Source organism: Equus caballus, chromosome 20 (genome assembly GCF_041296265.1).
Source record: "Equus caballus isolate H_3958 breed thoroughbred chromosome 20, TB-T2T, whole genome shotgun sequence".
Lineage (NCBI taxonomy): Eukaryota > Metazoa > Chordata > Mammalia > Perissodactyla > Equidae > Equus > Equus caballus.
The window spans coordinates 38,076,001-38,099,944 of NC_091703.1; the positions used below are offsets into that span (position 1 = coordinate 38,076,001).

Below are 23,944 nucleotides of genomic sequence, written 5' to 3' on the forward strand. Positions count from 1 at the left end.
GGCTTTGGGGAGAAAAAGGAAAAAATAAAATCTTTAAAAAAAAAAAAAGAAAAAAAAGAAGCCTGCATGAGGCTTCATACAAGAGGACATATGTATGGTTCTGTTTATTTAATATTCCAGAAAAGGATAAATTATAGAGACCAAGAGTAGTGGTTGCCAGGGTGTTGACCACAAAGGGCCAGCACAGGGGACCTATTTAGGATGATGGAAATGTTCCATAGCTTCGCTGTGGCAGTGTGGTCACTGTGCAGACCCAAATTCAGTCTACTATTTCTGCAGTGGGGTTCAAGTATTTGCCAGACAGCCAGTACTTCTGGCCACTTCTCTCTCTCTCTTTGACCTCTACCTCCCTCGTCACGTGTCTTTCTCTGACTCTCCTGTCTCCCTTTTCACTTATAAGGACCCCTGTGGTTACATTGGACCCACGCAGATAACATGACTATACAGGATACATGACTATATCTGTATATCAAAACTCAGAACTGTACCCCTAAAAAGGGTGAATTTTACTGCATGTAAATTATACCTCAATAAACCTGACTTTAAAAAAATAATTGAGTTGGGGTGAGAGGGGAGTGGGTGTACAGATTGGTGTAACAAGAGAGGCAGAATAGACCTGTAGGTCAGGGTGGGCATGTGGTGGTTTACTATACTCATGTTTATTTTATATACATTTGAAATTTTTCATAATAAAAAGCTTTTTTTAAACTTGAATGGAAGGGGAGGGAAATCTCTGTGTGATGGAGGCAGATGCCACAGAGCCTGTTGACCGTTCGTCCCCCGGGTACACTTATTGCACATTAATGAACTGATGCCCCCAGATTCTCAAACTGACCTCCTGTTTTTCACGCACTTAAATAAATTAGAACTATTGGCTTTGACATTTCTTGCTGGTACTCTTTGGAATTTTTTAATGCCATTCAATTCTTACCTTTTGCAAATTCTGCTCTGTTTTAAAGTCTCCTTATTCCCTCAGCTTGGGTATCCTCTCCCATTTAATATTTATTTATTTTTAAAGATGCCCTTTTCCTCACAATGGTCTCTTTGATATGTCAGTAAACCATGCAGGGCTTATTTTTCAAGTGGCTGTTCTTTTGGACTTGCGCCATGCATTTATCACGGGCTTCCAATAAAGCACTTTTAAATAGAAATGGGCTCCAGGCTTTCTATGGGCTGTAACTTTTTAAACAATTCCTTTCATTTCTCCCCCTTAATGCCCTCATTCTGTCCTAGTTTCCTTTTCTAAAACTGAGCAATCAAATGATGGATTACCCCCCTCCCTTTCCCGTTAGCAGGCTGAATGTGTATTGTGGTCACTGTTGACTGAGCGGTTTACCCATGACCACTCAGTGCCCCAGGGTGGTCACTCTGCAGACCCAAACTGAGTCTACTGTTTCCTGCAGTGGGGCTTCAAATCTCTGTTTAGCACCAGCACTCCTGGTTGTGTCAATCTTCACCTTTCTATTGTGAATCGGCTCCCAATCACCTACAGGATAAAATCCAAACTCTTCACACCTATTGGAATGACTAACTAAAAAGACTGAGCAGACCAAGCATAGGTGAAGATGAGAAGCGACTGAAATCCATACACCGCTGGTGGGAAATGTAAAATGGTATAGCCACCGGAAAACAACTCCTCAAAATGTTACCCATAGAGTGAACCGATGACCCACCAACTCCATTCCTAAGTAGGTACCCAAACTTGTACCTCAATGTTCATAGCAGCATTCGTCACAACAGCGCAAAGCTGGAAACAACCCAGATACCTACCAACAGGTAAATGGATTAAAAAACTGTAGTATATCCATACAATGGGATACTACCTAGCAATAAAAGGATTGATTATTATTGATACATGCAACAACACTGATGAATCTCAAAACAATGACGTGAAGTAAAAGAAGCCAGTTCGAACGTTTGCTTCTCAGCAGCCCAGGGTTCTCCGGTTCGGATCCCGGGTGCGGACATGGCAAGCCATGCTGTGGTAGGCATCCCACATATAAAGTAGAGGAAGATGGATATGGAGGTTAGCTCAGGGCCAGTCTTCCTTAGCAAAACGGCAAAACGAGGAGGATGGGCAGTAGTTAGCTTGGGGCTAATCTTCCTCAAAAAAAAAAAAAAAAAGAAGCCAGACTGTAAAAGAGTGCATACTGTATAATTTTATAAAACTTTAGAAAATGCAAAGTAATCTATATGACAAAAAGCAGACGAGTGTTTGCCTGGAGATGGGGGTCAGGGATTATGAACTAACAGAAGGAAACTTTTGGAGTGATGGATATGTTCATTATCTTGATTTCATGGGCATATACATATGTAAAACAAAATTATCAGATTGTACACTTTAAATATATGCACTTTATTATATGTCAATTATACATCAATAAAGCTGAAAAAATACATAAAAGAATGAAAATAATACAAACTCCTAGACTTGGCCAAGGAAACCCAGCCTTCTCCAATTACTCCACGGGCACCACCTGGGCCAGCCACCATTATTGTCTCATGCTATTTTAGTCCAAACTATAAGAGTTTGGTCCATACTGTTGCTCTTTAGTCCATACTGTAAGACTCAGAGAAGACCCAGTGGCCTTCCCCTGGATAATACGTGCTCTCCTCCTCCCCACAAGCCACCAATAAAACTCCAGCCACAGCCACTAGGCCACTTAGTGTATGTTTCTAGGTCTGCCTTCCCTAAGTCGGGCAGAACCTCCGTGGTAAGGATGTGTCTGGGTCACTTTTGCATTCCCAGCTTAGGCCTGCAGAGATTTTTTTTTTCACAAGTGTTCTTTCCCATAAGGAGACAGCATCTCAGAGACAACTCCTTAGGGACATCATTCTTGCAGCTAACAATGACAAAGGAGCTGCTGCATGTGAAGCACTGAACTAGGCCCCCAGAGTGAGGCTGAGTGTCAGGGAGGAAACGGACAATGGTCCAAGGACGCAGCCTGCTGGAGCTGAGAGATGCTGCGGGCACTGAAGGAGGCACACCTAACCTGACTTTGACATAGGGTGGGTTCTGTCAGGACAGGCTTCTCAGGGGTGACATGTAATATGAATAATGAAGAATGAGTAAGAGCCCCGAGTGGGTGGGGGTGGGAGAGTTTCACAGAATGCTGCATGCAAAAAAGCCTGAAGCTGAGAACGAGTGTGAGCTAGTTCAGCTGGATTCTGGAACTTGGAGCCTCGTTTTGGTAGGCAGATGTGAAGCTGTGATGGATCTGTTAGGCCACGCAAGGTGTCTGGCACTCGTGTAGATTCTAGAAGACTCTAGAAGGCAACACAGAGCTTTTGAAGGATTTCAAGCTGGGGAATACCTTGTTCACATTTGTGATTCAGAGAAATAACCTTGGCTGGGCCTGGGGAGTGTTTGAAAGCAGGGCGAAGCTAGAGGCAGGGAATCTGCTAGGAGGGGATTGCATTGGTTCTGGGGAAGTCAAGCGCTGCCTGAGGCAAGGTGGAGGAGGCAGGGCTGAGGCCCATCCTGAGAAGGATCTGTTATACTTCCGCCCCAACCCCTACCCCAGTCACCTCCTTGCCAGCAGACCACCAGATTCTTTCCATAGCATCCTAAGATCGAGTTCTTATCCTGAAAGCCTAACCAAAGAAGGCCGTCTCTTGCCCGGGTCCCTGATCCCTCCTGAGAGCCCAAAGTGCTTTACACTCCTTGGAAACGTAGGCAAACCTTGTCCCAGGACAGAGAGTGATTAAACCAGGGTCACCCTCCTCTGTAGGCTTTGAAACAATTGTCCCAATTAATGCTATCAGCCAGACGCCTGTCTCCCATCTCATTCCTCCCAGGTCTAAGAAGTGAAAGGACTGCTGAATCCATTCTCAGGGCTCAGCATTAAAGCAGAAGTGGTAGGAGCCCACCTCCCCTCATTGCTGTGGGGCTGCTACTGGCTGCCTCCCCCAACCATGGAGAACGGCCTGCGCACAGGTGGGCCTCCGTCCTTTGGTTCTCCCTTAGCAGGCCTGGCTTCTGGACACAGGGGGAGGGATGGGGAATTCCTAGCCATGACGGACCCACACCGCCCTCCTGGAGGCCCATGCCAGGCACTGGTGTAAGGATGTTCTAGTCCTCACGTCTTCAGGGCTAGAGGATGTATCCTCAAAAATGACTTTGTCTCCCACAGTCTAACATAGGCATATGGTAGCTGCTTCCTAAAGGTCTGTTGACTAAATGAATCAAAGAAGTAGGGCTTCAAAAGAGTCAGAGACTTAAAGCTGCTATTGGCACTGCCTTTAAGGGGACTATATTTTTCAGGGAAAGGGGATTTGGGTCCATATTGAAAAGTTTGTGTTAAATCAAGAAAATCTATCTTCCGCTGTCAACTTCCAAAACCCCTTTAAAAATCCTTTGGAGCCTTTTTCGGTGATAGTAGTGGTGGTGGGGATTAGCTGGTGAGCCATGCATCTCTGGAAACCAACCCTGGAACATGGGCCAAAACTTCTCCACAGCTTTTGCCCAGTGACGGATGTGCCCATGCAGATGCCCAGGTGGGCCTCTGCTTGCCCCTTGCAACTCACCCTCCCCAAGTGACCTTCTCTTGTAATAGCATTCATTTTTCCTAGCTTTACTCAAAAAACCCTTAATTTTGGACATCAGTTTCACAACCTCACACCATCTGACATACAAAACCTCTTCAAGAGGCCCTGACTGGTCTCACCCCTCCCCTGCTCCACAAACCCACCTCTGGGTCACTTCAGCCTTCACCCACCTCCCCACCCTGCACTTCCTTAGACTTCAGCCTAGACATAACAACCTACTGGTGACACAGCATTGGCATTAGAGTCCTCAATCTACAGCTTTGGTTTTATTTTCCTAACTAGACAGGAGGTCCTTGAATGCAAATTCCAAGCCTTTTGTTTCCCAAAGCATTTAGCAATGATCCCTGAGCAGCTAATCAATGATTATTGATTGGCAGGGGCCAATCTACCAAGGTGGGTGCAGGGGGTTGCCAGCTAGCAAGAGCCACCTCCATCTGCATGTTTTTATCCACAGGCCCCGACTCTACATTGTAGATTGCTCAGATTTTCCCAGAGACCACGGGTGATCTGGAAGAATACATTCTGGAAGTAATTTAAATCACGAGGGAAAGGGTTGGCAGAGCTCTAGCTGAAAAGCGATGTTTTCGGGCCAGAAAATCACCAAGGCTGTAGAGGAAACCCATCCGCTCCCTCGCTGGCCTTGGTAGGAAACAGAAAGGCCGGGAGCTCCTAACATTTCACAGTGGAATCCAGGTTAAACAATCACAAGGCGTGTGAACACGGGCAAACCACTTGACATCACTCGAGCCAGCAGAAAAATTGGAAACAAAGCAACCTTTGGCAAGGCAGCCAAGACTGCACTGAAACAGCTTCCCCAAACACTGCCTCTTTCTGCCAAAGCAAGCTTCTACTTATTCGTGGTTCAGAATGCAGCTCACCTCCCAGAACGAAGCTTCAGCGCACACTCGGAGCTGCTGTCGGCTGCCACCCTGTGGTCTAAATGACAACTGCCTGTTGGGACTGGAATAGGTGGTTCCCAGCATAAAACCACCTGTATAGTTTTGGATTTTGACCAGTTAGCAACCTCACTTGGCTAAAATTATTATCCATCTCCATACAATGCTTGGCCCATAGTACCCCACAAATATGACTCCCAAGTCCCTGTAGCCTGTAAGATCCACTTCTATTAATTACCATTTGGGTGCTGAAAAACCTTAGCTTGATGTGCCCGCCGAGTTGCTGGTTGGTGCAAAGCTGTACCTCAAAAGCTTTGACCCTGCTTACAAGTGCGTATTTGCTGCGGCCGAGAGTCATGGTTTCACCTGCAAGCCAAAGTCGGTGTCTCAGCTGGCAAACCCGCCTGCAGGCTTGTGCCCGAGCTCTCACCGGGCTGCACCTTCAAGGGCCCCTGGGCCAGGTGAGTGGTGACTGCAGTGCAAGACCACAGAAATGGTCCCACCAAACCCCGCTGGAACCTATACCATGGTGGCACTTGGCCCCACCAAGGGCAAACTCTCCACACTGCTCTTGTCCATTTACTCCTGTCATATGCTGGGTCATCACTTAGGCTCCAGGAAAACTAGACAATGTGTTTTCCCTTTTCAAGGCTCCAGTTGTCCAGTATTTATTCCGATTATGGAAAGACAAAAACCCCAGCGGTCATCAGATGGCTGGGCAGTCCCTTTTAGACGTTTTTGAGAATTTTTAACTGCTTATTTTCTCCCTTGATTCTTGTAAGCCCTGAGCCTTGAAGGTTGAGCATAGTATTCCAGGACCAGCAAAACAGCAACTTTCCCTCCGTCCAGTGCTGAGCCAACATGGTTGGTCTGAGGAAGACGCCCAGCTTTCCGACCACCTCCCAGAAGGGTAACCACACAGGACATGATGCTGCCGGGAGGCGTCTGCTGGAGCAAAGAGCACCCAGTACTGCAGCTCTAACAAATGATGTCACCCTGGATAAGGACAACTCTCAAAACCAATCCAGTCTTGCCCCACTTACATTCTGATCCTTATACCACTCCTGTTCAGGACACAAATGCAAACAAAACAGGGCGCACAAGATTAATTTCTTCTAGCTACAAGTTTATTCAACACAAAGCAATCTCCAACTTTACTGAGGTGGCTGACCACGTCCACGACCAAATCCGCCTCTCTGCAAGAGAAAGCACAGGACGTCAGTATTAGTGGGACATAGACTGCAGGCCTCATTATCACTAAAGATGTCCCCAAATGTATGGGCTCGGAGAATCCAGGCCATAAATCCCAGCCCTGCCTCTGATTGGCTGTGGGCCACATTCACCGCCTAGGCCGTTTCCTCATTTGTAGAATGGGAATCTGGATACCCACTCAAGACTGTGTTCCTATATACACACACGATAGCGCCTAGCACATGACAGGATCTTGTGCCCGCCACACACACCTCCTTTTCACAAATGAGGCCTTACACAACTGTGTGCTGTGAAGATCTGCCAGTGGCCAGCTGTTGCCCCGATAGTGATGTGCCAGCCCCTGTGCCGGGCACTTAACCAAGTAACTAATCTCACGATTACCTAGAGGTGACCACAATCATCCTCGGTATTTACAGATGAGACTGCGGCACAGACGGGAACCTGCCCGAGACCACGCCATCTGGAGGATTGGATTCCGCACCATCTTGGCTCTAGAGCACTCAATCTCCAGTGTTCGATTCCCAACCTCAAGTTTAGGTTCATGAAACTAATCATGCGGGTTATGACCATCATTAATAAAATGCAAAGCAGCACTACTCCACAGTACTGATCTGAGACTCATTTCAGTAATTTATACATTTATGTTTGCATACTGTGCCTTAATGTAAAAACTTATTCGGAACCTGTGGTTTGGGGGGGGGGGAGGAGGATGAAGAGCAGGGCCCACCACACTACACTGCATGCCTAGACCTTGCAGAGTCACACGGCTGAGGCCAGAACAATGACTACTTATGGAGAGCGAAGGGGGGGGAGGGTGCAGGCAGGCAATACTCACAAACTGGAATTCAGTTGCTGACCCAGCCCCGGCCTCAGCTTTCTTGTCAGCACCAGCTAGAAGGAGAAACACCAATTTAGATTCATCATATGATCGGATCTACGGCAGGACAAGGGAAAACAAGTCACCTGCCTCAATCTTGCAGGAAAAGCCACATCAGCAAATGTACCCCATGAAGTACAAGTAAATTACACTCAGCAGTGGGAAACACCTTCTGAGCCACCTTCGCTGTGCCCCCCACCCCGCTTGGGCAGCGTTCCTTAAGTCATCCCTCAAAACCCACAACCCAAACTATCACCTCCTTCAGGAAGGCTGCCCTGACCACAAAGCCTGGATTACATGCCCTTCCTATATGGCTCCAGAGGACACTCACATCCCACCACGTGCTTCAGATTGGCACCTAGCTTCAGAGGGAGCTCAATAAAGGAAAAACTGAAAGGTCAAAGAATTGAGGACCCACAGAAGCAAACAAGATGAAGGATCTAGTACAGCCCTGTCTTGTTTGGCAGCCACTAGCCCAGACTGAGATGTGTGCAAAATACTTATCACATTTGAAGAATCAAGAAAATGCAAAATATCTCATTAACATTCACACAGATATGTTAAAATAACATTTTTAAGTACATTAGGTTAAAAGATTAATATCCACATAAACTATTTCCATTTGCTTTAAGTGTGGCCACTAGAAAATTTTACGGTTCACGTGGCGGCAGGACCAACAGTGAGTATGGTTTCAGTAAACCTTGTTCAAATTGGGGCCTCCCCTCGGCCCACTGCAGATCACACCCACCAGAGGCTTCCACCTGCTCACGCCCTGCCCTTCTGACTACCAAGCCACCGTGGCTTCCCCACCTCTGTACCTTTATTCATGACCATCTCTCGTCTGAAATGCTCACCTCCCCTCAATTTGGGGACCCCTGGAGCAGAGGGGAGGACCTCCTCTGGAGGACCATTCCCTGACTGATGCCCCACGTGGTATGACTTCTCATAAGAACAGCCACTAACTTTCTCTGAACCGAGAGCCTGTTTGCTGGAGGAATTCATTCTTACTACTATCTGGTAAGGTATTCAGGTCAAGTGCCCACTTCTATCTCATCTATGAATAATCAGGAACCAGAAGAGGGAGGCAAGAGAGCTAGAAGGTGGTAAAAATTCTGTTTTAACCTTGTTTTTGCATGACAATTAACTTCTTCTGCACCAAAGACAGAGTGACTCTTTAAAAACAAGTTGAATCCTATCACTCGTCAGCAAAAACACTACCAACGGCCCCCTGTCATACTCAAGAGTAAACCCCAGGTCCTACCACGGCCCACAGAGCTACGAGAGCTGCACACCCTTCTGACAGTCCTGCTGTCTTCCATTTAGACAAACCAGGTACCTTCCCAGCAGAACCTCTGCCTGGAATGCTCTCCCCCAACACAGCCACTGGCTGGAGCCCCCTCCCCTCCTTCAGGTGTTCGCTTCAATCTCACTTCCGCCAAGAATTTCCCTGAAAACTGCAACACCTCCCACCCCGCCCTTTATTCTCCCCTATAGATCCACACCGTTGTATACTTGTTTCTGCTTAGCCTCTCTCCTCCCACTAAAATGGAAGTTCAATGAAAGGGCCTCTTGTCTGTGACACACGCTACTGGCTACCCGGCTTCTAGAACAGTGCCTGGCACACCACAGGCACTCAATATATATTTGTTGAATGAAGAAACATCTACTGTTCCAAATCAATGCAAACACCTGCTATTTAAGAACAAGATTTTGCACTATTTCTTGCAATGAGCAAGCACAAATTAATCTGAGTGGCCCTGCCCTTAAGAAGCTTACAACACAGGAACAAAACCAGGAAAAAAGAAACGCATGCTGCTTTCCTGAAAGTTTTCGGTTTTGCTCTAGTTAAAGGTCTTCAACTAGTCTTCTGTGCCCCGGCTCAGAGAGCTTTCCTCCTAACCCCATCCACCAAACGCCTGCATGAGGCAAGAAGCACAAAGGACTCCAGCTGGAGATGATCTCGAGCGAAAGCCAGGTTCTTTCCTGGTCACCTCGGCACCTTCAAGGGCTGAGGCCCGGCAAGGGGGGATGGAAATCCTGAGATTCCACCCCAACACCCCAATACAGGTGGCGCGTTACTCACGGGGCACAGCGCTTCGTCTGTAGGTGTCTCTGTCGGCTTCCCCTCGTGTGAGTCTTGCGGGTCGCTCTCCCTCCAGACCTACAGGAATTAAACCACACTGTGAACACAGGGCAATGCAGGAACTCTGTTCCCTACAGGCAGAGAAAACTGGGATCACTCTTATTCTCACTGGGCAACAACTCAGTTATGCTGGGTTAATGGGGACAGGAACTCTTACACCCAGAACTGTCAGCTATAAACTTGTCACCATTGACTTCTTGGCTTCTCAAATGCCTAGGAAAACTTTTATTTTAATTAAAGTGCTATATATCTGCAAAAGGATTGCTTTCTTCTATTTCCTAAAAATGCCTATTTTCCAATTACTTGGCAAATTAAGAAATCCAGCCATTCCTACAAACATCTGAATAGCCCAAATTGTGAAGGTGACTCATCTCTGAAGTGGAAAACTTCCTGTGCAAATGGGAAAGGAGGCATCATAAGCTGAAAGTCCCGCCTCCAATAGTAAGTATATAAACACAGGCCACCAAGCATCCTTTAGCTCCCACTGGGCTTCTCCACATACCTCACTAAGCTGTGGTATATATATTAAGACACAGATTTTTAAAATTTGCCTTAAAAACGTTCTCATAAACACTGGACATTTAATCTAGTATTCTCTCTACAGTTACCCTGAAACTTACCTACAGTCCATAGGATTAGACTACAGACTTACTTTTTTTCTTTTTGAGAAAGATTAGCCCCGAACTAACATCGTGCCCATCTTCCTCTACTTTATATGTGGGACGCCTGCCACAGCACGGCTTGACAAGCGGTGTCATAGTCCGCACCTGGGATCTGAACCAGCGAACCCTGGGCTGCCGAAGTGGAACGTGCGCACTTAACCAGTGCGCCACTGGGCTAACCCCAGACTTTTTTTTCTTTAAAGTAGGAGGAGTAAGACTTAACCTGTAGTGAGAGGCTAAAACAGATGTCAGTCCCTACCTAGGCCAACTAAATCAGCACCCCTGGGGGCACAGACAGACAACGGTATTTCCCCCAAGTCATCCCAAGACAGGGTGGGGAACATCAGCTCTAAAGATCCGCAATCCTACCTGACCGCCAGAACCCACTGGGGAGCTTTCATAAAAACTAGATTCCTGAGCTCCCCAAAGTCTCTGCCCAGGGCAACTTGGACAGTCTGACGATCCTGCTTTTAGGAATGTCTGCACCTCATCACCAAGCCCACAAGCCGCTCCCCCTACAGAGTTCCTGTGACAAGCGTTTTCAGAACCCAAGGCAAGGGAACCACAACCTTGACAAAACGCAACTGGAGCCAGAAACCACCACCAGTCGGAAGATAACTCCCCACCCGCAGAAGCGTATCCTTTCAGACCACGGTCACTCATACACGCGTTCTCCCCTATTTGACTTCTGATTGTTTTTGCTCCCGTCACCCAGAAACTGTAAAACCCTTCATTTCCTTTACACGTGGTAAACAGCTTTGCTCTGGACTTCTTGGGGACAAGCACCTCCTCACTCTCCTGGAAAACAGTTACTCAGTGCTCCACCACAGGCATCTGGCCACAGACTAATACTCTGTGTTTAACACCATCTCCCAGGATGGCCTGAAGACCTGAGTCCAGACCCATGCCAGGGGACAAACGTTCCAGGACTTGACTCAAGGTCCCACATGCCAAGAGTCCCTCGGAAGCTGACATCGATGGTGTACTATAAGACCACCTCTGGCCCACACACAAACAAAAACCCACCCTTTCACGTATGCCCCTCCCCGCCGAAGAGCAGCTTTGGGGCAGGCCCTCGGAGGCATTTATCCCGGCCCCCTACCTTTGGGCCGTGGCCTGCCGGTCTCAGGACGGCTCCGGCGCAGGGTGGCAGGCACGATCTCAGGGGGCAGGTGGAGGTAATCCCGGAGATACTGGATACCCTCGTTGGTAAGGTACCAGTAGAAATGTCTCCAAGCAAACTGTTCCTTCACGTAGCCTCGGGATTTGAGAGACTGCAAGACAGATAACCAGCGTTAAGATGAAACCAGAGGCTTGAAGCTGGAAACGCAGTGCAGAGAGAAGCTGAACTGTGGAGGAGACACGTTCCACAGTGTGTCTACCTCACGGCCCTTCCAGGCAGCACGCAGCTCTGGCTGTCCTGAACTCTCCTCGGCCTCTGCCTTGACCATCAGGGGCAAACCCCTGCAACCGCACCCCATGCCAGTAGGCCCCCGGCTACCTGCATGGCCTTCATGACGTGAAGATTGGGCACGTTCTTGTCTGCCAGCTCGGGGTGTTTGGGCATGTGGACATCCTTCTTGGCCACCATCACTCCCTCCTTGAAAAGGAGTTCATAAATGGCAATCCGGTTCTTCTTGGGCATCAACATCTGCAAGGAGGAAGCGAGCACCAAGAGCACATCTGAGTAATGTGGCCAGGGTCCCCAACCAAATGCACGACCCCAAAGCCACTGCACGGAATCACTGTCCAACGGGTTAAAATCTCAAACACACCGCAGGCAGCGTGCAGGAAGGAGGAATCCAGACTCGTGCCAAACTGAAGCCCTCCAGCGACCAGCTCCCTCCTCCACCCCCCCGGACAGACAACACTTAGGACGAGAAAAAAGTGGCCAGGACACAAACACAACGCGGGTGGGGGTACATGTCGCTCCGGACTTTCGCCCCCACCACCACCAAGGTGTCATGGGACGCAGACACCGCATTCTCGGAGCATTTGGGGGCCAGCGACAACTGCACCCACCGCGGACGGCGCAGCTCTACTTCCAGGCGCGCAGGCAGGGCCCGGAGGCGGGAAGTCTTCGATGCACGACGGGCCGCTGACCCCAAACCAAAGGGCCGAGGCGAGGAGGCGGCCCGGGGGGAGGCGTGCTGCCCCGAAGGGCGAGCGTGCAAGCGGGGCGCAGCCTTCCCGCCGCGACGCAAGAGCTTCATGCTCCCTCCTCCGCCCTCCGGGCGCCGATCTTTGCCTACCAGCGCCCCACGACGCCCCGAAGCGCGCCCCCGGCCCCCCTCACTGCTCAGAAATGGGCGCACGGGGAGCGAGGGGGCGGCCCCCCGACCCTAACCCCGGGAGGTGCGCTGAGTACGGCCGCGGCACGGCCAGGATGGGGCCCGATGGCACCCGGGCACCCGAGGAACTCACCTCGGCAGCTGCTGCGTCCGGAGCCGGAGCTGGAAAGGAAGGGGCATGCGCGGCGCCGCGTCTCTTCCGGGCTGGCGTGCCCCGCCCCCCGCCAGGACCCGCGCCGCCGGGGGTGGCCTCGGCGGTGCCTGCAGGACGGCCGGCTGCGGGCGGCCGCGGGCCTGGACTGGCTTGTGGACGCGCGCGTGTGGAAACCGCCGCTGGAGGCTCGGAGGCCGCGTGCTCTGTTAACAGATGGTCACTTTTGTGCTTGCGTGTCCTTTTAGAAACACGCTACTTCTTTATTTTCTTTTTTTCCTGCTGATACTTAATAAAACAATAAAGACAGCATCCTGTCAACCGAAGATAATTACTATTAAGATTTTGCCATGTATTCTTCCGAACTCATATTAGGCAAGCAAATACATTTTTTAACAAAAATGAGACGGTTTGTCTATATGTTATGTATGCTGTGTTTGGTCACCTGTTTTTTCTGCTTACCAATAGTCATTAATCTCTTTTCGTGTTAATACCTTCAGCTGTAATGACTACGTAGTCGTCCACTGGTGGATAGTTTAACAGTCCATGATTGGGTATGCATTTTAAAAATCCTTCACTATTATAAGTAACAATGCCACACACACCTCTGCACCCTTACCCAATATTTTCCTTAGGATAAATTCCTGCTAGTGTAATTGTTGAGTAACAAAGCACACATTTTTCGGTTTTTGACACATGCTGCGTGGACCTCTAGGAAGGCGTTATCAATTACATTCTTCTTCTTCTTCTTCTTCTTCTTCTTTTTTTTTTTTTTTTGCTGAGGAAGATTAGCCCGAAGCTAACATCTGTGCCAATATTTCTGTATTTTATTTTTGGCTGACAATTGGTGTATGTCCACACCCAGGATCCAAACCCAAGAACCCAGGCCACAGAAGTGGAACATGTGAACTTAGCAACTGAGCCACAGCCGGGCCCCCTCCATTACGTCCTAGTCAGCAGTTATTAATGAGGTTCACTTCTCAATGAACCCTGCTGCTATTGGATAATATCATTCTTATTAATTTTTGTCAGTCTGATATGAAATATTAATCTCATTGCTCTTTTAATATGCTTTTCTTGATTACTTCTTTGGTTAAATAGTTTTCTTTTGAGGCATTTGTGTTCCTTCTTTCATAAGTTGTTCATTTCTATTACCTATTTTCCTATTGAGTTTTTTCTTTTGATTTCAGATCACTCTTTACATATTAAAGCTGTTAAATCTTTGTTGCATATTTTTCAAGAATTTCCTCCAGTTTTTCATTTGTGTTGATTTTCATGGTATTTTAAAGTAGAAGTTTCATGTTCCTTTAAATTCAAATCTTTATGGTTTCAAATGTCGGTACAACGCTTAAAAAGTCACTCCACTCAAGAGAACATACAGACAAAATAATAATGACTACAATAATAAAAGAATAAAAACAGAATCCCATCAACCAAAGATGATTACTATTAAGATTTTGGCATAAATTCTTCCAAACTCAAGATTATAAAATCTCAAGATTATAAAAATATTCACCTACAGTTTCTTCAAGTATTTTTGTGATTTCATTGTTTAAGTATTCATCAGTTTTGCAGGATGGAAAGAGTTTGGAGATTGGTTTCACAACAATGTGCTTTACTTAACACTGCTGAACTGTGCACTTAAAAAAATGGTTAAGAGAGTAAATTTTATGTTGTGTATATTACCACAATTAAAAAAAATAAGTATTCATAGCATGTTTACAGAAATTTTTTTTAACAAGAAGCTTGAGCATATGGACAAGGAACAATATAATGCAAGGACTGGTCAAGCAGATTTGAAAAAATGCAATAAAACTTTTAGAAAGGAAAGCTAAAATGATTGAAATTTAAAACAGAAAAAGAATGAGCAATAGATTTGACACACTTGAAGAGAAAAATCAGTGAAATGGAACAAAGAAGTGAAAACAATTTTTTCCGATGCAGTCCAGAGATTAAAAGGAATGGAATATTTGAAAGCGAGGATGAGAGGTATGTGGGATAGAGTGAAAGGGTCTAATGTATGTCTAGGTGAAGGCTCATAAGGAAATAAGAGAACGCGGGAAAGAGAGAGTGTCAGAATATTTTCCAGAATTATTGGAAGACGGAGCACTTCAGATTCATTGAGCTCATCAGATCCCAGGTTGGATAAATAAAAACAGATCCATACCTAAACGTTTCGTAACGAAGTTGCAGAACATCAGAGAAAGAGAAGATCTTAAAAGCAGCCAGCAGGAACAGAGGGGTGTGGCTGCTCGCTTCCCAGCAGCGACCCTGGAATGCAGTCTGCTGAAATGTGGTCTCCCAGGTCTCTCCTCTTACAAGAGCTAGAGAGATTCTGCGGCAACATCAGACCATGTCACTCCCTGCTTAAAACCCTCCAATGACTCCCCAGGTCACTTACTAAAATATTCAGTCTTTATGTGATTTAATTTTTTATGTTTAAATCTTTCATCCTCTTGGAATGTTTTCTGATGTAAAATGTTTCCCTCCAAAGCGTTAGCTGGTATCTTAACGTCATTTCCTCAATAAGCTATGCTTCTGTTTATCTAAAATACCACTGTGTTGTTTATGAGAGATGAATTCAATTTTAGATTTTGTTGCATTTGTGCCTGTGAGACACACCGGTGAAGATACCCAGGATAATTTTAAAGAGCTCAGAATCTGTCCTGTAGGAGAAAGCGGGGTTAGACTGGTAGGGGAATCATCTAAGACCCTGTGAGGATCTGAGATCACCTAGAGAGAGTGTGGAGTGGGGAGAGGATGAGGAGGGCGTCACGGCACTTCCCAGCTCTCCCCTGGGTAGTATTCCCCTGGGTGTGCCATCCCTGGACAGAGCCTTCTTATGGGCAGGGACCAAGCCTCTCTCCTCTCTCAGTGTCCTCTCCCGCAGTTAGTGCAACGTCTCACGAGTGTTAGGTACACTTCATAAATGTTTCAGGAATAGACAGCAACCTGAGGGAGAGCAGAGGAGATTAGAGGTTATTGTGTAAGGAACGAGGGCGAATAGTAATACCCTCTGACACTGCAGAAGACTTCTCAGATGACAGTGCATCCTTGAGTTCACTGAATTCCATTCAGCAGCTAGGCACTGAGCACCGGGCGCTGGGCCAGGCGGTTGGGCAAGAGCCGGGGCAGGAACACACAGGGATCCCGTGCCAAGCAACAAATACCTCTATTATGTGTTGGGAGCTATGGAGAAAATGATCAGGGTGCGGTGACAGAGAGTAATGCAGAGCGAGGAGGTGACATTTCAGCTCAGACCTTCGGAGGAGTCAGGCTTGGGTTGAGAACAGGCTGAGGAACAATGCCTATGAAAGACCCCATTGCAGAGGAGCGCCTGAACTGAACGGCAGTCCCGTGGCCAGAACGCGGTGAACAAGGCAGACAGGAGCAGGCACCCGGCCTCGGGGAGGAGCGAGGGTTTATTCAGAGTGCAGGGAAAAGCCTCAGAAAGGTTTCCTGCAGCGGTGACAGGATCAGGTGTGTGTTTCAAAGAGATTACCTCTATAAAGACCAACCCCGTTTTTACTGCTCCCACCTTGGATCACACACGTGATATAGGTGTATCACCTGCCACGTAACAAGGACACAAAAAAACTTCAAAAAAAAAACAAACAACAAAGACCGAGGCTTAGGGAAATAGGTGTTTCTTGCCCAAGGTTACAGGTGTAAGAAGTGGTGGGCCTGGACTCTGCAGAGCCGAAGGCTTCCCGCTGCGATGGGGTCTTCCTGCTGGGGCCAAGGGCAGGGGCAGGGGGCCAGAACCCGGAATCCAGAGCCGTGAGAGGAGGGGCTCTGCTCTCCCCAGTTTGGACTCATCCCTGCTGCTCCTTAGAATCTCTTGGGAGGCTTTTAAAAACCCATTGGCCCAGGCCACACCCAGATGGATTAAGTCAGACCGTGGGGGTGGGACCCAGGCGTTAGCATCTTACTTTTCAATTTTTCTTGATGTGTAATATACATACAGTAAAGTGCACAAATCTGAAGGTTGCAACTCAGTGTATTCTTACGGGTGGGTGTGTAAATCATGTTAACAACCATCCAGATCAAAAGAGAGAGTGTGACCATTACCCCTGAAGCGTCCCTTTCCAGTCAACGCCCCCACCCCCACCCCCAAGTACACACTATTCTGACTAATGTCCCTACAGTGTGTATTTGTTTGTGTCTGCCTACCCGCCCCCTCCGTCATTAGGTCTGTGAGAATCCATGTCCTAGGCATCGGTGGTTGGTTATTTTCTGTTGCTGAGTGGCACTCCATTGTAGAGACGTATCACAATTTATCCATTTACCAGTTGATGGACATCTAAGCTGTTTCCAGTGTCTGGCCATCATAGATAAAGCTGCTAAGAATGTTCTTTTGCATTCTGGTGCGCACAGCACCACACGGGCAGCCGCAGTTTCTAAAGCAGCCAAGGTTGAGAATCGCTCGCTCAGGAATCTGTAAACTCCTGAGGGCTACTGCTAAAGATGGAAGTTGGGGGGCAGGTCCCAGGGACCCCGGGAGTCCCCTCAGGTTGGAAATGAGTAAACTATGGCTTGTAAAGATCTTCTAGTGGCAACTCCTTTCCGTTTGAAGTTCCAGAACCTTTAGTAAAATTTCTGGGTCGCAGCAAGAATGGAGGGAGACGTGGGGAGCAGCGCCCCCATGCCCAGCACGGTGGCCTCTGTTTCTGAGGCTCTGGGGACAGGGTGGAGGGCACCATTTCACGGCCCGGGTATGGTGATGCACTGGTGGTCCCAACAGTAAAGCAGACGTCCTCACCTTTTCCCGCATCTGCTTTGCCACACCTAGAATAGCTTTCTAATCCGGCAGCGTGTTACCTCCTCCCACTCCTGAAGAATCCTCCTCGAAACAGCCATCTGTGCTGCGAATTTTCATTTATAGCCCCCATGGCATTTATGAGTTTGTGCTATGTAGGTAGATGGCTGCTGATACGTTCCTGGACACACACACACACTCACGCACACACGAGTCACCCACATCTGGCGCCGTGGGGCTGACGGTGTGATTTCTCCTCTAAATGGAGCCTGACTGTCCCTCTACCGGGGCAAACCACCCCGTGGACAACCTCTCCCTCAGTGACTGCCACCTCTTTCTCTATCGTTATTTGGGGCGGCTCCTCTGAACTCACCTGCCTGGAGCTGCCGTAATTATTTTCCTGAATTATTTGATAATGACCAATGTTGAGGCAAAAACAGCAGACAAAGTTCACGGAATGCCACATGTGTGTACCTGTTGGATCTGTTGCCTCGTGCCCCTGCTCTTGGTGATGCTGCAGCCATGATCCACGTCGCTGTCAAGGTCTGGTTCATCCATGGTCACTGTAAACCTCTGAGTGTTTCTCATACTCCCTTGTTTTCTTTTTAACTGCCTCACTACGTGTTTGAGTACCCATTTTATGGTTGGAAAAACTGAGGCATGGGAAGGTTTGGAATGTCATCTCCACGAGGGCAGGGATTTCTGCCTGTAATGCTTGCGGCCAGGGCCCCAGCAGCCTGGGACAGTGCCTGGCACACGGGAGGGGCTCAGTAAAGATTTCTTAAGGAATGAATGCAGTGTGTGGTGTGTTTTGGTTTTGAAACTCCTACCTCAGTATCCTCTTCCTCAGCACAGACCACCAGGATGAGCAAGGTAGCCATACCCTCTTCGGGGAGTTTCTGCCCGCACCCCCCGTGGGAGCCTCCCTTTACCCCTGCAGTTGAGAGCACAGATGCGGGAGGTACCCAGCCTGCTGCGAACCTCTGCTCTGCCACTTTGTAGCTGTGCGGCCAGGGGCCAATCTCTTAGCTTATTGCTTCGGTTCTTTTTAAGACTTGGTTTCCTCATCTCTTTACTGGAAATAACAACAATACCAACCTTGTGGCGTTGTGAAGAAAAGATCAAAAGAGTTCATACAAGTGACGCATTTGGAGCTGTGCCTTGCACGTGGCAAGTGCTTGAGAACTGTTAGTTATTAGCATTAGTTAAAAAATTTTTTTTCTTGAGGAAGATTGTCCCTGAGCTAACATCTGTGCCAATCTTCCTCTGTTTCGTATGTGGGATGCCACCGCAGAATGGCCAGTGGTGTAAGTCCACACCTGGGATCGAAAGTTGTGAACCTGGGCCGTTGAAGGGGAGCACACTGAACTTAACTCCTAGGCCATGAGGCTGGCCCCTACTTTAAATTTTTTTAGTTTATTTTTTACCATTTCATTATAAAGTAGAATCAGACACAGGAAACTACAGAAAATAAAGGTATGGCTTAGTAAATTTTTATAAGGCAAATGCCCTTGTAACCACACCTGTGTCAAGAACTAGAACTTCTAGGTGCCTCGTCTGCCCCTACCAGAAGCCCCTCCTTGCCCCATCCCGGGTGTGGCTCCCTGGTCCCTCCAGCAGTGCCCACCAGCCTGACTCATAGTATTCACTTCCATGAAATGCTCTCACCCACATGTGTATCTCTAGATGCTGTACTTCAGCCTTGCCCATTTTAAAAATTAACTTGAAAATTCACCAATTTTAAGTGTATAAGTCCATGAGTTTTGACAAATGTATACAGTCATGCAACCACCAATCATGATATAAGAACATTTCCATCACCTAAAAAAATTCTTTTGTTCTCCTCTACATTCCACCCCTGCCCAACACCAGGGCCCAGGCAACCACTGATCTGCTTTTTATCACTATAGACTAGATTTCTCTTTTATAAAATTTCATATAAATGAAATTATGGTATATTCTTTTTTATGAATAGCTTCTTTCAGACAGCGTAACGGTGTTGAAATTTATCCATGTTGTAGCCTGTATCAGTGTTTCTTTCCTTTTCATTGCTGTGTAGTATTCCATTGAGTGAATATATCAAATTTGCGTATGCATTCTTCTTTTGATGGACATTTGGGTTGTTACCAGTCTTCAGCTATCATGGATAAAGCTGCTGTGAACATTGGTATGCAAGTTTTTGTATGGTCGTATGCTTTCATTCTCTTGGGTAAACACTCAGGAGTGAGATTGCTAGGTATAGCAGGTGTGTGTGAAAATTTATACGGAACTGTCAAACTGTTTTCCAAAGTGTGTGCACCATTTTACATTCTCATCAACAATAAATGAGAGTTCCAGTTATTCTGCATCCTCGCTAGCATTTAGAATTGTCAGGGTTTTTTAATTGTTTTTTTTTCATTCTAATAGGTATGTAGTGGTATCTCATTATAATTTTAATTTGCATTTCCCTAACGACAAATGATGTTAAGCATCTTTTCATGAGCTTATTGGCCATTCATACATCTTCTTTTCTTCTCCCCCCAGCTTTATTGAGATGTGATTGACAAATAAACATTGTTTATATTTAAGGTGTTTGAACTAATGTTTTGATATCTTCTTTTCTGAAAAGTCTTTTCAAACATTTTGCCATTTAAAAAAATTTTTAATGTGGTAAAATATACATACCATAAAATTTATCATCTGAACATTTTTAAGTGTACACTCGATCTTTTGCCCGTTTTTAAAACTGGATCATTTTCTTCTTAGTAAGTCATAGGAGTTATTTACATAATTTAGATACCAGTCCTTTCTTCAGATATGTGTATTATGAATATTTTCTCCTGTCCTGTGGCTTGTCTTTTCATTTTCTTAACAATGTCTTTTGAAGACCAGAAGTTTTAAATTAATTAATGTATTTATTAATAGTCCAATTTATCATTTTTTTAATGACCCATCCTTTGTGTGTCCTATCTAAGAAGTCTTTGCCTGTCCCAAGGTCACAAAGATATCCTCCTATGTTTTTCTTTGGAAGTTTTTGACTTTTAACTTTTACGCTTACATCTATGATCCATTTTAAATTAAATTTTGTGTATGGTATAAAGATTGAGATTCTTTTAGTCTCAGCTGGATAACTAGTTCTTCCAGCATCATTTGTTGAAAAGAGTATTCTTTCCACATTGAATTACCTGGCACGTTTGTTCAATATCAATAGATCATAAATTTGTGGGTCTTCTTCTGGACTCTCTTTTCTCTTCCCTTCATCTGTGGGTCTGTCCTTAGACCAGCGCTGCACTCTCCTGATACTGTTGCTTTATAGGAAGTCTTGAAAAGGAGTAGTATAAGCTTTCCAACTTTTTTCTTCTTTTAAAAAAAATTGTTGTGGCTTGCTCATTAAATCATTTTTTGATAAGTGTCATAAAAGACAAGGAAAGACTTACAGGTTAAAGAAGGCTAAGGAGATAGCCGGCCCAGTGATGCAGCGGTTAACCGCCCATGTTCCGCTTCTGGCGGCCCAGGGTTCGCCGGTTCGGATCCTGGGTGTGGACTTGGCACCGCTTGGCAAGCCATGCTGTGGCAGGCGTCCCACATATAAAGTAGAGGAAGATGGGCATGGATGTTAGCTCAGGGCCCGTCTTCCTCAGCAAAAAGAAAAGGATTGGCAGCAGTTGGCTCAGGGCTAATCTTCCTCAAATAAAATAAATAAATAAAGAAGACTAAGGAGAAATAACAACTAAAAGTTATGTGGGATCCTGGATCAGATCCTAGAACCAAAAAGGGACACTAGTGAAACATTCAAAAAAATTAAAGTCAAGTCTGCAGTTCAATTAATAATATTGTATCCATGTTAACATCCTGGTCTAGGTTGTTTAGGCAGTAACATTAAGAGAAGAAAAGTGAAGGATAGAAGAAAACTCTGTACTATTCTCGCGATTGTGCTATAAGTCCAAAATTAGTTCAAAATAAAAAGTTTTTAAAAATGTGCAAATGTTGATTGAATGTACGGCTCTGGTGTGCGATGCTGTTGGGGGAGGGGCAGGGGTACGGGAACTTTCTGTACATTCTGCTTAATTTTGCTATGAGTCTAAAACTGCTCTAAAAAACAAGGTCTGTTAAAAAAGGAAAATGCAGTTTGTTTTTTTTTTTAAGGATTGCCTCCTGGGCTAACAAGTTTCCAATCTTTTTTTTTTTCTTTTCTGCTTTATCTCCTCAAACCCCCCTGTACACAGTTGTATATCTTAGTTGCAGGTCCTTCTAGTTGTGGCATATGGGACGCCACCTCAACGTGGCCTGACAAGCAGTGCCATGTCCGCGCCCAGGATCCGAACCCTGGGCCGCCGCAGCAGAGCGCGCGAACTTAACCACTCGGCCACGGAGCCGGCCCTGCAGGTTTTTTTTACTGTGGTAAAATACATATAAAATTTACTTCTTGATCATTTTTACACGTATAGTTCAATGGTGTTAAGTATATTCACGTTGTTGTGCGACCATCACCGTTTCCAGAACTCTGTTCATTTTACAAAACTGAAATTCTGTACCCACTAAACAATAACTCCTCATTCCCCCCTCCACCCAGGCCCTGGCAAGAGCCATTTACTTTCTGTCTCTATGTTTTTTACTACACGAAGTACCTCATACAAGTGGAATCAAATGAGATTCGTCTTCCGTGGCTGATTCATTTCACTTAGCATGATGTCCTCAAGGTTCATCCATGTTGTAGCACACACACACACACACAAAAAGCACAAATAAAAAGAATGAGAGGAAAAAAACTTGATATATCTTTTAAATCTGTTTTTTTTTTTTTTTTTGAGGAAGATTAGCCCTGAGCTAACATCTGCCGCCAATCCTCCTCTTTTTGCTGAGGAAGACTGGCTCTGAGCTGACATCAATGCCCATCTTCCTTTATTTTAAGTGGGATGCCTGCCGCCACAGCATGGCTTGACAAGCAATGCGTAGGTCTGCACCTGGGATCGGAACTGGCAACCCAGGCCGCGGAAGCAGAACGTGCGAACTTAACTGCTGTGCCACCGGGCCAACCCCTTAAATCTGTTTTAATCTACACATTCTCCTTCTGTATTAGTTTTTCTATTCTGCTAACAAATTATCATAAATTTAGTGGGTCAAACGCTGGGCATGGCTTAACTGGGTCCTCTTGCTCAGGGTCTCACAGGCTGAAATGAAGATGTTGTCCTGGCTGCATTCTCATCTGACGGCTCAACTGGAGAAGAATCCATTTCCAGGCTCATTGGGTTGCTGGCAGAATTCATTTCCTTATGGTTGCGTGACTGAGGGCCCCACATGTTCGCCAGCTATTGGTTGGAGGCAACCCTAGATTCTAGAGGCTGCTTGCAATTTCCTGCGCCCTAGTCCTCTCCATAGGCCTCTCATAGCATGGCTGTTTTCTTATTCAGGACGAGTAGGAGAGTCTCTCCCTCCAATCTGCTAAGATGGAATCTTATATAACAAAACATAGTCATGAGAGTGACAGCTCATCACCTTTGCCATATTCTGTTGGCTAGGGGCAAGTCACAGGTCCCACCTGCACTCAAGAGGAAGGGATACAAGGTACACTCATTGGGGGTCACTTATGGTGAGTTGGTCAGACTCTCTATCGCTTCATCTTTCCTTTACAATTAATTTGTTGAAGCACCCAGGCCATCTGACCCGTAGAGTTTCCCACAGTCTGGATTTTGCTGATTGCACACATGATGCAGGCAGTTCAAGTTCCTCCTCTGTCCCCCGCATATGTAGCAAGTTGGCAGCTGGACCCAAGCCAGAGGATTGACCAGACTCAGATCGAATCCCTTTGGCACCATGTCAGGTGGTGGTATGGTCTTCCCTCAGGGGGCACACAGTGTCTGGCTGTCTCTCTTTCGTGATGTCAGCAGCCATTGACACTCCGTGCCTACGTCAGTTAATTCACTGGGGGGAGCAAAATGATGATGCTATAATTCTGTTATTTCTTTTTCATTTATTGGTTGTAATACTTTTATAAAGAGATGCTTCCTGGGGTCACCTGGTGGCATAGTGGTTAAGTGTATGCACTCCGCTTTGGTGCCCTGGGTTCACAGATTCAGATCCTGGGCACAGGCCTAGCACCACTCCTCAAGCCACACTGGGGCAGCGTCCCACATAAAACAGAGGAGGCTTGGCAACAGATGTTAGCTCAGAGCCAATCTCCCTCACAAAAAGAAAAAAAGAGAGAGAGAGAAAGATGCTTCCCTTTATCTATTATTTGGTTATCCAGTGGCATAGTTCATATAGGGAAGGCAGGATAATGCTTGATTCATTTCTATTATTTACCAGTTTCCAAGATAATAAATTGGTTCCCTATCAAGGTGACCAATTATTTTTTAACAGCATTATGAACCTATGGCTTCAAACATATTTTTAAATTTTTTTTTTTTTTTGAGCAAGATTAGCCCT

At 46.3% G+C, this 23,944-nt stretch overlaps 1 protein-coding gene across 1 annotated transcript; it reads right to left on the bottom strand.

Annotated features, from left to right (window-relative positions):
• Positions 1 to 6,549: 6,549 nt before the first annotated feature.
• On the bottom strand, positions 6,550 to 12,981 carry RPS10 (ribosomal protein S10). The gene is made up of 6 exons (XM_023624756.2): positions 12,763 to 12,981; positions 11,840 to 11,989; positions 11,441 to 11,612; positions 9,617 to 9,694; positions 7,492 to 7,547; positions 6,550 to 6,640 (listed from the first exon to the last, which is right to left on the bottom strand). Exons 2-6 carry the CDS (start codon positions 11,987 to 11,989, stop codon positions 6,599 to 6,601), a joined length of 498 nt encoding a protein of 165 aa, XP_023480524.1. The 5' UTR covers positions 12,763 to 12,981; the 3' UTR covers positions 6,550 to 6,598.
• Positions 12,982 to 23,944: the final 10,963 nt, after the last annotated feature.

What these genes read in the sequence shown, in the direction of transcription:
- RPS10 (XM_023624756.2), bottom strand. Translation starts at nt 11,989, where the DNA reads ATGTTGATGCCCAAGAAGAACCGGATTGCCATTTATGAACTCCTTTTC. An exon ending in CGGCAGGCCACGGCCCAAAG is followed by an intron (nt 9,695 to 11,440) that starts GTAGGGGGCCGG and finishes TAATTCCTGTAG; the next exon opens with GTCTGGAGGGAGAGCGACCC. An exon ending in CAGACGAAGCGCTGTGCCCC is followed by an intron (nt 7,548 to 9,616) that starts GTGAGTAACGCG and finishes TTCTCCTTCTAG; the next exon opens with CTGGTGCTGACAAGAAAGCT.